Source organism: Hyla sarda, chromosome 6 (assembly GCF_029499605.1).
Source record: "Hyla sarda isolate aHylSar1 chromosome 6, aHylSar1.hap1, whole genome shotgun sequence".
Taxonomy (NCBI): Eukaryota; Metazoa; Chordata; class Amphibia; order Anura; family Hylidae; genus Hyla; species Hyla sarda.
The window spans coordinates 215,879,828-215,896,474 of record NC_079194.1 but is presented as its reverse complement, the minus strand read 5'-3'; the positions used below and the strand labels follow the sequence as shown (position 1 = coordinate 215,896,474).

General features: G+C 43.4%; 1 protein-coding gene across 4 annotated transcripts in view; it reads right to left on the bottom strand.

Moving 5' to 3' along the window:
* Positions 1-16,363, bottom strand: part of SLC38A8 (solute carrier family 38 member 8) — a 34,864-nt gene extending 18,501 nt beyond the window's left edge. The window contains exons 1-4 of one of the 4 annotated variants that reach the window (XM_056528408.1): positions 5,866-6,030; positions 4,770-4,842; positions 4,352-4,550; positions 3,182-3,335 (exon numbers count right to left, since the gene is read on the bottom strand). In XM_056528408.1, coding sequence (XP_056384383.1) covers positions 3,182-3,335; positions 4,352-4,550; positions 4,770-4,842; positions 5,866-5,936 — 497 coding nt within the window. In that variant the 5' untranslated portion in view covers positions 5,937-6,030. Of the gene's footprint in view, positions 1-3,181; positions 3,336-4,351; positions 4,551-4,769; positions 4,843-5,865; positions 6,031-6,638; positions 6,790-16,174 lie in introns of those variants that run through there. The other 3 variants (XM_056528407.1, XM_056528409.1, XM_056528410.1) reach the window with 3 other exon arrangements.
* Positions 16,364-16,647: the final 284 nt, after the last annotated feature.

The window sequence follows — 16,647 nt, the reverse complement described above, 5'->3', positions numbered from 1 at the left end:
CTGAATAAACATAGCCTAAAGGCATCTGACCGACTAACCAGTGACTTATCCCCTGACATTATTCTTCTAGTTCGCCTCAGTCTGTAGTTTTTTCTTCTTTTTCCAGAGAAAGGCTAAGGACTTCTATAAAGAACATGTGGATCTAAATGAAATTCACACCAAATACACCTAATTTCAAGTGTTCAGAATATGAATATCACATTTTACTATTTCTTTTAATAAACAAATAAAATAAATAGTGTTCAGCTTTTTATTTTTAATAGGCTGACATTTCCTGTAGCTTACTTCTGCCACGGCAGGAATCAGTAGTCTTAACATTATTAAATTGGGTTATCCAGGAAAAAACATTATTATATATATATCTCAACTGGCTCTAGAAAGTTAAACAGATTTGTAAATGACTTCTATTAAAAAAATCTTAATCCTTTCAGTACTTATGAGTTGCTGAAGTTGAGTTGTTCTTTTCTGTCTAAGTGCTCTCTGATGACACGTGTCTCGGGAACTGTCCAGAGTAGAAGCAAATCCCCATAGCAAACCTCTTCTACTCTGAGCAGTTCCCGAGACAAGCAGAGATGTCAGCAGAGAGCACTGCTGCCAGACAGAAGAGAACAACTGAACTTCAGCAGCTGATAATTATTAGAAGGATTAAGATTTTTTAATAGAAGTAATTTACAAATCTGTTTAACTTTCTGGAGCCAGTTGAATATATATATAGTTTTTCCTGGAATACCCCTTTAATAGTGAGCCATGGATTTAGGGACAGAAAAATATCCCTTGTATTGCTGGAGGCCTAGATAAGGCAAGATAGCAAATACATAGACAGATAAAACTGCCCATACAATTTGGATGTCCTAAGGCGAGCTCAGGGAGGACAGAAACCTCCCGTGGAGCAGAAGGGCTAAAGCCTTTGGGCCCTCATTTTCAGTAATAAAAATTATGTCTATTAGTGGTATATATTTTTCCAGATCAGGTAGAAGGGGAGAAAAAAAAAAAAAGGATTATACAATATTCTACATCAAGCTGGTTCCAACCTTCTTGAGGTGCCAGTGACGGATTAGCTTTGTAAAGCTAGATTCACGGCAGTGTGAATGTAAAATGGCGGTGCAAGCACTATTTTTTTTTTTTTCCTCCTGCTATTCTCGATCCTAAAATAATGGGTTATTTTAGGATAGAGAATAGCGGGAGGAAAAAAAAAATTTGTGCTTGCATCGTCTTTTTCTCTGGCTATTCTCTCCGAAAATAACAGCGCTCAACAGACCCCATTGACTATAATGGGGTCCATCGGGACCCGCTATTGGTTGTTATGACCTGTCAAAATTACAGCAGTCAACAAAAATAAAATTAATGAAAAAGTAGTTTGACGGCCGTATTTGACGGGGCATACCGGCAGTGAGAAAGGGGCCTAAGATGGATTCTTGTCATGGACCAATTTATGAATTCCCACCATACATTTTCAGTATCTGCTGGCTATGTTATTGACTTGATATGCATTTATCCTCAATACTATTTCTATCAATGACGTGAGAAAAGTACACCTGTGCATTGACTGTTGATGAAAGGATTTCCGTCTCACCATTTTTTTTTTTTAATCCAACATATAATCCTATATTAGTAAATAATTGTAGAAACCAGATTATTTTCTTCAGGCAGGATCTTCATATATTTCATTAGAACAGCTCTAAACAAAGCATCATCTCCCTGACCACTGCAGATTGGCGATTCTTCATTAAATATCACTGTTATCCAATTCTCCACACTCCATGATAATTTCTATTTAGTCCACAATAACCTATCAATGTATTAGTTCCGGTATTCATTTGGCCTTTCTATTTGTGAATTAAATTTTATTCAGCTGATTTCTTACTGTTTTGTCACATTCGTTTGTTTTGTTGTACATTTTACATAACTGGGGGCATATTGCTTTGAGTTTTATATCCGGATTCTGTTCAATCTTTCCTTCGCCTACCTTTGTTTTCCTTGTCTACCTGTAGGTTTTCCTTTGTCTATCTGTATTTTTCCATTTAATATCCTTCCTGCCTTGTTTATACTTCTGCCAAGTTACCAACAACTGTCTAAGAACAACTAACCTCTTTAGTCACACTCCATTGTTGAATTTTAGACTAATGTAACGTCTTGCTCTGACCATACACGAAGAATTAAATTACTCTAGTTGGGTTAGAACTGGAGCTCACCTGTGTCATCTGGGTGTGGTTCTCAGCTCTGCTACACCTCAGGAAGGCGTATCCCTGATCACCTGCCTATATATTCTAGGAGCAGTGAATAGTTCATTGTCTGTGAAATGTCATACCTTAGCTGACACCTCCTGCTTTATTATTGATTTTTGGCTTTTCCCTTGAATCTTCTCTTGCTCTGTGTTCCTGCTATCTCCTGGTACCTACCTCGGCCAGACTGACATTGATTTAACTGCGTGTTTTAGTGTATCTCAGTTTGTGAGCCTCCAGCTGTTTCCCCAACTCCTACTTTTTTTGTATTTTATTATTTTGACCACGCGTCCCTAGCACTTAGCAGGGAGGGTTTGATAGGCAATAGGTAAGGACAGTGGCTGTGACAGAGTTAGGGCTTAACTGTTCCCTGCTCATACGGGAAAACTAATGTACATTTTAAGACATGGGTCTTTAAACTTAAAGGGGTATTCCGGGCAAAAACATCTTATCCCCTATTGAAAGGATAGGGGATAAGATGTCTGATCGTGGGGGGGCGGCGCTGGAACCCCCCGCAATCTCCCTGCAGCAGCCCGCATTCTATGCATAGCTGCGTCCGCAGTTTCGGAAACCGCAAGGCTTCCAAGATGGGGACGTGACGTCACACCACGCCCCCTCCATTCATGTCTATAGGAGGGGGCGTTGCGGCCATTACGCCCCCTCCCATAGAAATGAATGGAGGGCGCGTGGAGTGACGTCACGTCCCAGTCTCGGAAGCCCGGCAGTTTCCGAAACTGCAGACGCAGCTATGCTTAGACTGCAGGCTGCTGCAGGGAGATTGCAGGGGGTCCCAGCGGCGGCCCCCCCCTATGAAGTAACAAAAAAATAAAAAGTAGGGTGACATCAAATCAGTGTGCTTCTTCCATAATATGTGTTGTTCAGGTTTATGTAGATAAGACTGCTAGCACAAATGTGTCCCTCATGTAACATCACCTTGTTTGTGCATGGCAGACACTTACCTTGTATACTTCTGAAAACTGATTTCCTTGGGGATGGAGAGTGGAAGTATCACTACCAGGCAGAGGAGGCTCATTGCTAATCTTTCATCTGCATACCAAGGTCGAAGGTTTTCCCCCATGGAGTCTGTCACATTTGCATGAAGAGAGTCACATACTGTGAGAAGAAAAATTCCATTATATATACACACACACACACAAAACAGTACATAGGACATTAATCCAAAATAAGTAACCACATCTTTAAGCAATGGTAATAGAAAAAAATTATTTCTCCAGTGCAACAAGTCAACCCTTAGTCTTTTTCAAGCAGTACCCACAATAGGGTTGAAATGTTGCACTGTGCCATAGCGGTTTACAGAGGTTTTTCCTATTATCCCTGTCTAAGGATGCAGTTACATTAATTGGATTGGTTGACTAGCATAGCCTTTGGACACAGGGAGTGGTAAATTGTAAATCCATTGTTTATTATTGGGAAGTGCTGTGTACTATGCCATTTATACTACATTAAAGGCCCCGGCATATAGAAATGTAAGAATGGCATTTACCCATCTGACAATAAAGCAGTTTTATCATCAGATGGGCGAGTGCCATTCTTACATTTCTATATGCCGGATTGTTGATGGACTTGTTTTCATGGAATAGAACACCCCGCACTGACAAAGGAGTTGTACATGTCCAGCAGTTCATTCATTTACGGAATAAAATTGTCAGCTGCGCCGAGCACTGTTTCTCTGCCGACATTAAAGGACATCTGAGGCAAAATACAACTCATCCCCTATCCACAGGATAGGGGATAAGTGTCTGACCGATTGGACCCCTGCGATCTCCTGCACGGGCCATGGTTCTCCCGTGCAGGTGGCATGCCGGCTGCAGCGTGACGTCACGGCCGACACGCCACCTCCATGTAGTTCTATGGGAGAGGCAGCGTTCGTGCCTCCCTGCCTCTCCCATAGAACTGTATGGTGAGGGGGGGTGAGAGGTCGACTCTACGCGCATTAGCCGCTCACAGAGCAATGTGGGGCCCAGTGCAGGAGATCGCAGGGGTCCTAGGTGTCGGACTCCCCCCACGATCAGACACTTATCCCCCATCCTGTGGATAGGGGATAAGTTGTATTTTGCCGCAGATGTCCTATAATATGCATATAGAAAATTTTACAAACTGCGACTTACGTTTCTCCAACTGATCCTCTACCACACGGAGAAATGCTATAGAGATCATGAAGAGGTTGAATATGAAGCAGATTCCACAGAGTTTTCCGATGGCCGGGCCACATATAGCTTTAACCACACCTTGGTATGTAGAATGATTACACAGGGATGAGGCATATCCAAGGATGACCAGCCCACTGATCAAGAATATGAGGGAACCCTAAAGATATAGCAAGAGCATAAGAAAAACAGGTAGGCTTAAGGGTGGTTGCACTTCACAATTTTATCGCTGTTCTGCATATATGCATGGTGATGCTCCTGACATGTATGTTAACAGATGGGCATCTGTTTATTGAGGTCAACGTAATCTGTTGCAAAGGTTCCACAGCAGAAAATCTGCAGCGGAAAGCTCGCAGGTAACCCACCCATGTGAACGTACCTTTACAGAGTGTTTTACTAATATGGTTTCTCTCCACGTGTTTAGTTCTAAACAACTGCTTCCAGATTTCTGACTGGTACATGAAGAAAAAACTTGTGGATTGAATACATAGTCCGTTAAATGGGCACTTTGTTTAAAAAAATAAATTACATTTTCTAGGTTTTATTTGTGTTTAAAAAACCTGCCACTACGCGTCTCCCTACTTGTCCAGAGCAGGTCCCCCCCCCCCCCCTCTTGCACAGACTTAGGACTCCTGCTGGCCTGGCAGAAGTCCAAAATCAGGAAATGAAGGCTAGAGAGCTAAGGGGAGGGTGTGTGCAGCCTTAGCCAATCATAGCTCATCTCACACACTGAACTACTCTGGGCTGTGTGTAGCAGAGTGAGGGAGGAAGTTCTCCCCTGTACGGCTTCAGATGATATCACACCTGCTGGGGAACGCCTCTTCCCTGTCTGTGAATCCGACTGAGACTGAGCAGAAAATACAGAGCAATATCAGGGTAGAAAAATAAAGGCAGGAGGGGGGGGGGGGGTTATGATGGGGGCAGTGAACTGTGAGGATTATCAAATTTAACAAGATCATGACAGGAACTCTTTAACTAATCGTTTCTTATGGCTGCTGCTTGTTACCAGGACCATCTTTTTGGGTTGACTGGATGCAACAGGAGAAAATGGAGCTGCGTTCGGTTGGAGAAGAAAGTGACCTATGGGGCAGATGACAACATCTACAGCAGTGATCTTCAACCAGCGGACCTCCAGATGTTGCAAAACTACAACTCCCAGCATGCCCGGACAGCCGTTGGCTGTCCGGGCATGCCGGGAGTTGTAGTCTTGCAACATCTGGAGGTCCGCAGGTTGAAGACCACTGATCTACAGTATCATTTTTTGTTGAGAATCAGTGATGGATATCCCATTAAACTTAATGAGGAAGGGGGAATCTGCTTTAATTTCAAAGAAAATCCGGCCATGGCCTACTGAAATATTCTGTTCTGGATTAAAAAGACATACAGAAAAACCAGAAGCAGATCTTCCATGTTTGATGTGAAAGGACACAAACTTCCTTCATCACTAACGGGATTTGTCATTAGTTAAAATGAACCTTATCTGTATTGTATTCTCAGCACTCCGATTTTTATTCTTGTTGTCATAGTGACATATGTAGCCAAACATGTTAATAGACTTTCTGCTCTAGTCCAGTTAAAATATAAAAAATGATATTTGTTAAAAATAAAGACAAATGTTTATTATAATGAAAAGTAACTTTTGTCTCATAAGCATTATGGGAGAGATTTATCAAAACCTGTGCAGAGGAAAACTTGCCCAGTTGCCCATAGCAACCAATCAGCTTGCTTCTTTCATTTTGCAGAGGCCTTCATAAAAATGAAAGCAGGAAGCTGATTGGTTGCTATGGGCAACTGGGCAAGTTTTCCTCTGCACAGGTTTTGATAAATCTTCCCCTATATCTTTAAGCCTTTCAATTAGTCTGAATTGTAGAATGACACGTCTCATCCTTCTATTGTTCACCAGGAGAACATTATATCCCAAATGCTGCCCTAATAGAGAATTGGCGGGGATAAAGATAGGTAACTGGATCAGGCTAAAGAAGAATGAAGCCGTCTAGTTAGAGCTTGCACTACATACAAAGATATGTTCTTGTAATGTGTAGAGAAAAATAAGAATCAACAGAACAAGGTGTCATTCTACAAACATCATAGTGAAGGTTTCCAGAAATTGGATACAACACTATAGGACGACAGCGAACTCATCTGAACAAAAGAGCGTAAAAATCCAAGCAGCTCCGGGGGCCCCAATGCATAACCAGACAGATACAAGGAATATACAGCTATGAATATGACCAATAAAATATATTACGGCTGCTAAGATACACCAGAACCATGCCATGAAGGGGAATGATACCAAGGTCCAGGAGGGGTACTCTGGTGCCATCACGGCCACTCCCCCTCATGCAGTCACGTCACGCCCCCGCCATTCCCGTCTATGGGAGGGGGCCTGTCAGACAACACGCCCCCTCCAATAGACATGAATGGAGGGGGCGTGGCCGTGATGTCACGATCACTGCTGCAGGAACCCGGCATTTGTTTAGAATGCCGGGTGCTGCAGGAGATCGCGAGCGGCCCTAGCAGTGGGACCCCCGCGATTAGACATCTTATCCCCTATCCTTTGGATAGGGGATAAGATGTCTAGCAGAGGAGTACCCCTGGCTTATTGGAATCCTAATGCACATTTAAATAAATGTTTCATTTTAGAGTTTTGGTATAAACTCAGTGATAGGCCCATACACCTTAGAATAAGGTCGGCCAAACCTGCTTACTTTGTTCAACTGTGTAAAGGGTATGGCGGGCACCTGTCTCTCCACTGACCACTTATGTTCACAGAGGGAAGAATGGAGGAGTGGTAGAAAGTTACAACTGAAATCTATTGCTCTGGGAGAGATAACACAAATCCAGAGCTGTCTGAATGAGTTTTTTCCTATCTAATTGAAGAAACATGAACCATCGGATGTGCCACGTGTATAAATGCGTACAAGATGGGAGATATCATATACCTGTCAGCTACACGAATGTTCGGCTGACAATTATAGAAAGTATAATTGTCTAATGTTTAGACAGTAGATCTCTAAAGCCTGTCTAGGTCAAATTGCCACCTGCATTAAATAAGTTTACAAAATACAACATTGGATAAGCCAATATTAGGCCCCTTTCACACTACTCTTGTCACACGGTAGTGTAATGGCCGTCGGGAAGAATAGCTGGAGAAAAAAAATACTGCTTGCGCCGTCTTTTGACAGTCGTTCTTGATGGAGCACTATAGCAGTATGTAAGAAGCCTTAAACTTGCCATGTTTACAGCAACAAGAGGTATTGTTGAGATTTTTCCTGTACAGTGCTTAGCTCCAGGGATTGTAGCTGTGGTGGAAGAGGGACATTGCATTCCTACATACAAGATCCTTATTCAGTAAATGCAGGTAATGCAGTGTAGATGCAGACCCTGAGATCGGGAAGCGGGAGCTAAACTCTTATGGTCTGCTTTTTTAAATTGCAACTATATAATAAAAAATATATATATAAAAATAAAAAGGACCAGGAATGGACTTGAAAGTAGAAGTCTTAGGCTCTGCTGTAGGGTGCTCTTACATGCAATGCTAGTGGTCGCAGCTATTTTGTGCAATTTGAACTGCAGGTGGGACTGGATCTTGTCGCCTTAACAGTGATAAGTCCAGATGCAACAATATAACCACGGCTAGCCACTAGCACCTGCAATTCATGGATAACTTGAGACTGCAACTGGACTTGCCACTGTTTTCGGCTAGGTCCCTGCTGCGTTACTGCTTCCATCAATCATATCCATCAGCATCCCGCTAAGAACAGGTTTCTGATGTATACTGTAACGGAAGGCAACGCATGTCATTCATTTCAATAGCCTCATTGGATTCACCTATTGACTTTATTCAGGATGCATGCGCAATTTTAAGCAGACTGGACAATGTCGCAGACAGTGTTTAAAATAATGCGTCTGTCCAGACGTGAGCCACTAGGTGACTCTGTTCAGGACATTAAGATAAATGACATCCTTTGCCCTCTTTTACAGTATAGGTCGGCAACCAGTTTTCCCCGCGAAGCACTAACGCAGTGGGGACGCAGCCTAAATCTGCAAGTCCAGGTCCGCCAGCAGCTCAGAACTGCACACTAAGTGTGTTACAGCCCCCTCATACAGGCCCTCCATCCATTTATGATCTGTTTCTGGCTTTGTATTTAATAACTGCAATTAAAAACCTTTATGCATTAACACATCCTTACAGACTATATACAGTAGAATTCTAACACAAGCTTAGGGACATTCCTAACACAACAAGGTACATTTATGTTAGGCAGGGGTTGGGATATGCACAAATCAGTGACATTTACTTTACATGATAAATTATCCATTAACCAGAAGGAAGAAAAAAAAAAAAAACCTGTGTAGAGGATGAGTGGTGCCGTTGCCTATTGCAACCAGATCGCTTCTTGCAATCATACAAAAAAAATGAAAAGGAGCGATTTGATTGGTTGCTTTAAGCAACTGCATCACTTTTCCTCTACACAGGTTTTGATAAGGGTATGTTCACACTGCGGAATCCCGTGAGTAAAAGTCCGCACAGTGAACATTACCATCAGTGTGAATGGGTTTCCGCGAGACCCGGTCACACTGCGGAATTTCAGCGGCGGACAATTCCGCCGCTGAAATTGTTCCGCGCAAAGAACGAACATGTTCATTCTTTGCGCAGAAATCCGCAAACACTGCATAGCTCTCAATGGTGACGGCGCAATGCCGCGCTGTGCTACCGCCGGCTGCCAGTCTGAATCTCCGCTCGCTGAATTCTGCGAGCGGAGATTCCGTTCACACTCTGTAGTATGAACATACCCTAAATCTCCCCCAATGTTCACACAAAAACTGACCAACAGTGTGTATTTTGATTCTGCAGCACTGTGGATTTGTTGTGGGTTTTAAATCGATCAGTTTTATTAGTATTGCCTTAAAAAAAAAAAAAAAAAGTATTTTTTATTTTTTTTAAATCCCCTGGTGCCAGAGAGTTAAACGGTTTTGTAAATGACTTCTATTTAAAAATCTTAATGTTTCCAGTACGTATCAGCTGCTGTATGCTCCAGAGGAAGTTCTTTTCTTTTTAAATTTCTTTCAGCCTGACCACAGTGCTCTCTGCTGACACCTCAGGCCATGTCAGGAACTGTCCAGAGTGAAATAGGTTTGCAATGGGGATTTGCTCCTGCTCTGGACAGTTCCTGAGACAGACAGGGGTGCCAGCAGAGACGACTGTGGTCAGACAGAAAGGAAATAAAAAAAGAACTTCCTGTGAAGCATACAGCAGCTGATAAGTACTGGAAGGATTAAGATTTTTAAATAGGTAATTTACAAGTGTTTTTAATGTTCTGGCACCAGTTGATTTAAAAAAAAAAAAAAAAAAAAAGGGAAAAATAATTTGAGGTGGGTACCCCTTTAACCTCTTAAGGACCCAGGGCGTATGGATACGCCCTCACACCCTGGGCCTTAAGGACCCAGGGCGTACTAGTACGCCCTGGCGTTTTCCGGTCTCTGCCGCGCGCCGGGCAGAGATCGGAACTGGATGCCTGCTGAAATCCTTCAGCAGGCATCCAGGGCAAACGCCGAGGGGGGCCATGTAGGCCCCCCATGTCGGCGATCGCCGCAAATCGCAAGGGAAATCGCCCTTGCGATCTGCGGCGATACCGGGCTGATCGGGTCTCTGGGACCCGACCGCCCGGTAATTTCGCATGATCCCGGCTGTCACAGACAGCCAGGACCATGCTAACGTATAGGAGCGAGGTGGCAAGCCTGCCACATCCTCCGATCCCCCTGCGATCTGTCGGTTAGTTAACCGACCAATCGCAGGAGGGGGGGCGGTTACTTCCTCCCGCCCTGCCCGGCCCCTGAAAGTCCGGAGAGGACGGGAGGAAGACCGGAGGACGCAGCGGGGGACGGGGGAGTGCTGGGGCCCGGCCCCGGTACTTACCTCGTCCCTGAAGACCCGGATCCCGGCGAGGAAGACGGCGGCGGCGGCGACAGGTGAGTAGATCTTCAGCCGCGGTCGGGCCCTTTACAGCAATGCACGTCGCCGTAAAGCGACATGCATTGCTGTATTGGGACCCTGTAAACTACAACTCCCAGCATGCCCAGACAGCCATTGGCGTCTGGGCATGCTGGGAGTTGTAGTTTTGCAACATCTGGAGGTCCACAGTTTGGAGACCACTGTGCCCTTCCAGATGTTGCAAAACTACACATCCTCAGCATGCCCTTACTGTCCAGGCATGCTGGGAGTTGTAGTTCTGTAACATCTGGCCCTTCAGATGTTGCAGAACTACAACTCCCAGCATGCCTGGACAGTTTTGGCATACTGGGGGTTGTAGTTTTGCAACATCTGGAAGGGCACAGATTGGGAACCACTGTATTAGTGGTCTGCAAACTGTAGTCCTCCAGATGTTGCAAAACTACAACTCCAAGCATGCTGGGAGTTGTAGTTCGGCAACATCTGGCTGTAAAGATGTTGTCGAACTACTACTCCCAGCATGTTTGAGAATGCTGAGAGTTGTGGTTTTGCAACAACTGGTGGCACACTGGTTGGGAAACATTGTCTGTTTCCTAACTCAGTGTTTCCCAACCCGTGTGCCTCCAGCTGTTGCAAAACTATAACTACCAGCATGCACTGATAGACTGTGCATGCTAGGAGTTGTAGTTTTGCAACAGCTGGAGGCCCCCCCCCCCCCCCCCCGTGAATGTACAGGATACATTCACATGGGCAGGGGGCTTACAGTGAGTATCAGGCTGCAAGTTTGCGATGCAGCAAATTTTGCGCGGCAGCTCAAACTCGCTGTAACCCCCCGCCCGTGTGACTGTACCCTAAAAACACTACACTAACACAAAATAAAATAAAAAGTAAAAAACACTACATATACACATACCCCTACACAGCCCCCCTCCCCTCCCCAATAAAAATGAAAAACGTCTGGTACGCTACTGTTTCCAAAATGGAACCTCCAGCTGTTGCAAAACAACAACTCCCAGTATTGCCGGACAGCCGTTGACTGTCCAAGCATGCTGGGAGTTTTGCAACAGCTGGAGGCACCCTGTTTGGGAGTCACTGGCATAGAATACCCCTATGTCCACCACTATGCAAATCCCTAATTCAGGCCTCAAATGCGCATGGCGCTCTCACTTTGGAGCCCTGTCGTATTTCAAGGCAACAGTTTAGGGTCACATATGGGGTATCGCCGTACTCGGGAGAAATTGCCTAACAAATTTTGGGGGTCTTTTTCTCCTTTAACCCCTTATGAAAAGGTGAAGTTGGGGTCTACACCAGCATGTTAGTGTAAAAAAATAAATTTTTTACACTAACATGCTGGTGTTGCCCTATACTTTTCATTTTGACAAGAGGTAAAGGGGAAAAAAGCCCCCCAAAATTTGTAACGCAATTTCTCCTGACTACGGAGATACCCCATATGTGAGCGCAAAGTGCTCTGGGGGCGCACAACAAGGCCCAGAAGGGAGAGTGCGCCATGTACATTTGAGGTGATTTGCACAGGGGTGGCTGATTGTTACAGCGGTTTTGACAAACGCAAAAAAAACTAAACCCCACATGTGACCCCATTTCGGAAACTACACCCCTCACGGAATGTAATGAGGGGTGCAGTGAGAATTTACCCCCCACTGGTGTCTGACGGATCTTTGGAACAGTGGGCTGTGCAAATTAAAAATGTTGTACAGACCACTGTTCCAAAGATCTGACAGACACCAGTGGGGGGTAAATGCTCACTGTACCCCTTGTTACCTTCCTCAAGGGGTCTATTTTCCAAAATGGTATGCCATGTGGGGGTTATTTTGCTGTCCTGGCACCATTGGGGCTTCCTAAATGCGAAGTGCCCCCCGAGCAAAATTTGCTCTCAAAAAGCCAAATATGACTCCTTCTCTTCCGAGCATTGTAGTTCGCTCGTAGTGCACTTCAGGTCAACTTATGGGGTACCTCCATACTCAGAAGAGATGGGGTTTCAAATTTTGGGGGGTATTTTTTGCTATTAACCCTTGCAAAAATGTGAAATTTGGGGGGAAACACCCATATTAATGAAAAATTATTTTTTTTTTTTACGTATGCAAAAGTCGTGAAACCCGTGTGTGGTATTAAGGCTCACTTTATTCCTTGTTACGTTCCTCAAGGGGTCTAGTTTCCAAAATGGTATGCCATGTGGGTATTTTTTGCTGTCCTGGCACCATAGGGGCTTCCTATATGGGACATGCCCCCGAGCAAAATTTGCTCTCAAAAAGCCAAATATGACTCCTTCTCTTCTGAGCATTGTAGTTCGCCCGTAGTGCACTTCAGGTCAACTTATGGGGTACCTCCATACTCAGAAGAGATGGGGTTACAAATTTTGGGGGGTATTTTCTGCTATTAACCCTTGCAAAAATGTGAAATTTGGGGGGAATCACACATTTTAGTGAAATTTTATTTTATTTTTTTACATATGCAAAAGTCGTGAAACATGTGGGGTATTAAGGCTCACTTTATTCCTTGTTACGTTCCTCAAGGGGTCTAGTTTCCAAAATGGTATGCCATGTGGGTATTTTTTGCTGTCCTGGCACCATAGGGGCTTCCTAAATGCAACATGCCCCCCAAAAACCATTTCAGAAAAACGTACTCTCCAAAATCCCCTTGTCACTCCTTCGGTTCTGAGCCCTCTACTGCGCCCACCGAACACTTTACATAGACATATGAGGTATGTGCTTACTCGAGATAAATTGGGCTACAAATACAAGTATACATTTTCTCCTTTTACCCCTCGTAAAAATTCAAAAATTGGGTCTACAAGAACATGCAAGTGTAAAAAATGAAGATTGTGAATTTTCTCCTTCACTTTCCTGCTATTCCTGTGAAACACGTAAAGGGTTAAAAGGCTGACCGAATATCATTTTGTATACTTTGGGGGGTGCAGTTTTTATAATGGGGTCATTTGTGGGGTATTTCTAAGATGAAGACACTTCAAATCCACTTCAAACCTGAACTGGTCCCTGAAAAATAGTGAGTTTAAAAATTTTGTGAAAAATTGGAAAATTGCTGCTGAACTTTGAAGCCCTCTGGTGTCTTCCAAAAGTAAAAACTTGTCAATTTTATGATGCAAACACAAAGTAGACATATTGTATATGTGAAAAAAAAATTTAAATATTTTGAATATCCATTTTCCTTACAAACAGAGAGCTTCAAAGTTAGAAAAATGCAAAATTTTCAAATTTTTCATAAAATTTTCAAATTTTTCCCTAAGAAATGATGCAAGTTACAAATTTTTTTTTACCACTATGTTAAAGTAGAATATGTCACGAAAAAACAATCTCGGAATCAGATTGATAACTAAAAGCATTCCAGAGTTATTAATGTTTAAAGTGACAGTGGTCAGATGTTCAAAAAATGGCCGGGTCCTAAGGTGTAAAATGGCTGGGTCCTTAAGAGGTTAAAGGCTGTGTCAGTGGTCTCCAACCTACGGACCTCCAGATGTTGCAAAACTACAACTTCCAGCATGCCTGGACAGCCGTTGGCAGTCCGGGCATGCTGGGAGTTGTAGTTTTGCAACATCTGGAGGTCCGCAGGTTGGAGACCACTGGGCTATGTTCACATGAGAAATCCCAATGAAGTGTATTGGCTATAAATTTTATGGAGAATTTTCATGCGGAATTTTGTGCATGGAAATCCGCACAAAATTCCGCATGAAAATTCTGCATAAAATTTATAGCCAATACACTTCATTGGGATTTCTCTGTCCCATTCACACAGCAGATTCAGAATGTCCACTGCAGGAATTCCATTGAAGTGAATAAGGAATACATTTCTGTTGCATTTACTGCAGAATTTTCATGCAGAAATTCTTCCGTGTGAACATAGCCTAAGCGTGATGCAGATCAGCTGTGGATCAGTTGCAGAAAAGCAATGAAAATATGCAGTGTTTCTAAACCCAAATAAATAAACAAAAATTAATTATCCATGTATTTAAAACCTGCAGCAGATTGGCATCATGTGAACATACCCAGATAGTGAAATCAAAATCTACCACAGATTTAGGATATAAATTTTAGTGTTTTAGATGTTGCTGCGGTAACAATACAGAAAAATCCGCAGTTGTGGATTTTAACTACAACCTGAAAGAAAAGTTGTTGTTCTTACAGATGTGACAGATTTGCTGCTGCAGCATTAGCCTTAAAGGGGTACTCCGTTGGAATTTTTTTTTTTTAAATCAACTGGTGCCAGAAAGTTAAACAGATTTGTAAATTACTTCTATTAAAAAAAAATCTTAATCCTTTTGTTACTTTTTAGCAGCTGCATGCTACAGAGGAAATTCTTTACTTTTTGAATTTCTTTTTTGTGTTATCCACAGTGCTCTCTGCTGACACCTCTGTCCGTGTCAGGAACTGTCCAGAGCAGCATAGGTTTGCTATGGGGATTTTCTCCTGCTCTGGACAGTTCCAGATACGGGCATCAGGTGTCAGCAGAGAGCACTGTGGACAATACAAAAAAGAAATAAAAAAAATTAAGATTTTCCTCTGTAGCAAACAGCTGCTAAAAAGTACTGAAAGGATTAAGATTTTTATATAGAAGTCATTTACAAATCTGTTTAACTTTCTGACACCATTTCATAAAAAATAAATAAATAAAAAATAGTTTTCCACCAGAGTACCACTTTAATGCATTGTTTCCCAAGCACCAAAAGGTCATATTTTCAGGATTTCCTTAGGCTTTCACAGGCGATATAATTGTGGTCAGTGCATAAGGCATCGGCACAATTTTATATCACCCGTGAAAGACTAAGTCCTGAAAACATGTCCTTTTGGGGGTAGGTGAGGACCGTGCTTGGGAAACACTGTCTAAGGGTACATTCACATGAGCGAATCCGCCGCTGAAGGACTGCTGTATGCTACCTTTACAGGTGCCTGCTCGGAGCGTCAATACACCGCTAAAAGCAGTCACAGCGAGTTACCTTGCACATGCGCAGTATACTCGCACATCGTGGCAGCTCTCGGCCTAGCTCATAGAGCAGGGGGAGTGGCCGCGATGTGTGCGAGTACACCAGGGACTCGCACATCGCTTCAGTGTGTCGGCTTGTAGCCGCGTATTGCCGCTTCGAGCAGGCACTGGTAAAGACAGCATACAGCAGTCCTTCCGCTGCGGATCCACAACATAATATGCGCTGGGGATCCACTCGTGTGAATGTACCTTTAGGCTAGGATTCCACAGAGATTTTTAGGCTTAAAAATGGCTTAAAAATTTTTCCTGTGTTTTCTTGGCTCTTTTATACTCACATAGACTTCTATGGGAGGAAAACGTCAAGGTTCCCCCCCCCCCCCCAAAAAAAAAAAAAAAAGTAAAAGTCTCAACAAGAGGTCGTTTTTTAAAAACTGCCAAGGAGCCAAAAATAGCTGAAAAACACACACACACACAAAAAAATATTTAAAACGGCAAGTGGATTTGGCATTTTACAATTCCCTATTGACTTGCAGCTAACATCTGGCTGCAGCGTTTGTTTGTTTTTTTTCACATAAAAAAAAACACTGTGCGGCAAAATGGGCGTTTTTAATCAGCGTTTTTGCATGAAAAACCTCAGTGGAATTCTAGCCTTAGAGGGAGAAGAAATGAATCCACCATGATTAGGAGGCATTGATAGATCGCTCTAGCTTAATGATTCCCAACCAGGGTGCCTCCAGCTGTTGCAAAACTACAACTTCCAGCATTCCCGGACATCCTTAAGCTGTCAAGGCATGCTGGATGTTGTAGTTTTGCAACAGCTGGAGACACGCTGGTTGGGAAGCACTGCTCTAGCTGTATATCCAGAGGCTATTACTTACCAATTCCACGGTGACCGCTGTGTGCATCCCTCCTGCTTTGTTGAATGCCCATGGAAAGTTGAGGAGACCAGCTCCCAATGCGGATTTTAACATAATAAATACGGCTCCTATGGAGGATAAATTGGGGGCCCCACATTCTACACCCGGTTTGGCCAGCAGGCTGATACTCTCTCTAGCCAGTTCCTCCATCCCCAAGGGCCTTGCACAGGACAATGACTGTGTATGAGCTTTTAACTTCAACCAGGAGGACCTCCCATAATTCTGACCTAGCTGGGCATTTTTGTTCTAACTTAACCCCTGAGCTCCCAGAAGAGTCATATTAAACCCGAGACAGGGAATGTCCTTCCAGCCATTGGTCAGCACCAGCTAATCCACAGCATGAGAGTGCTAGATGTTTTATTAGCGAGATTCCAGAATTAGGTAAATGATGTCACGGGGCTGTGCGAGATACCGACAGGGAGTGTGTGTATTAG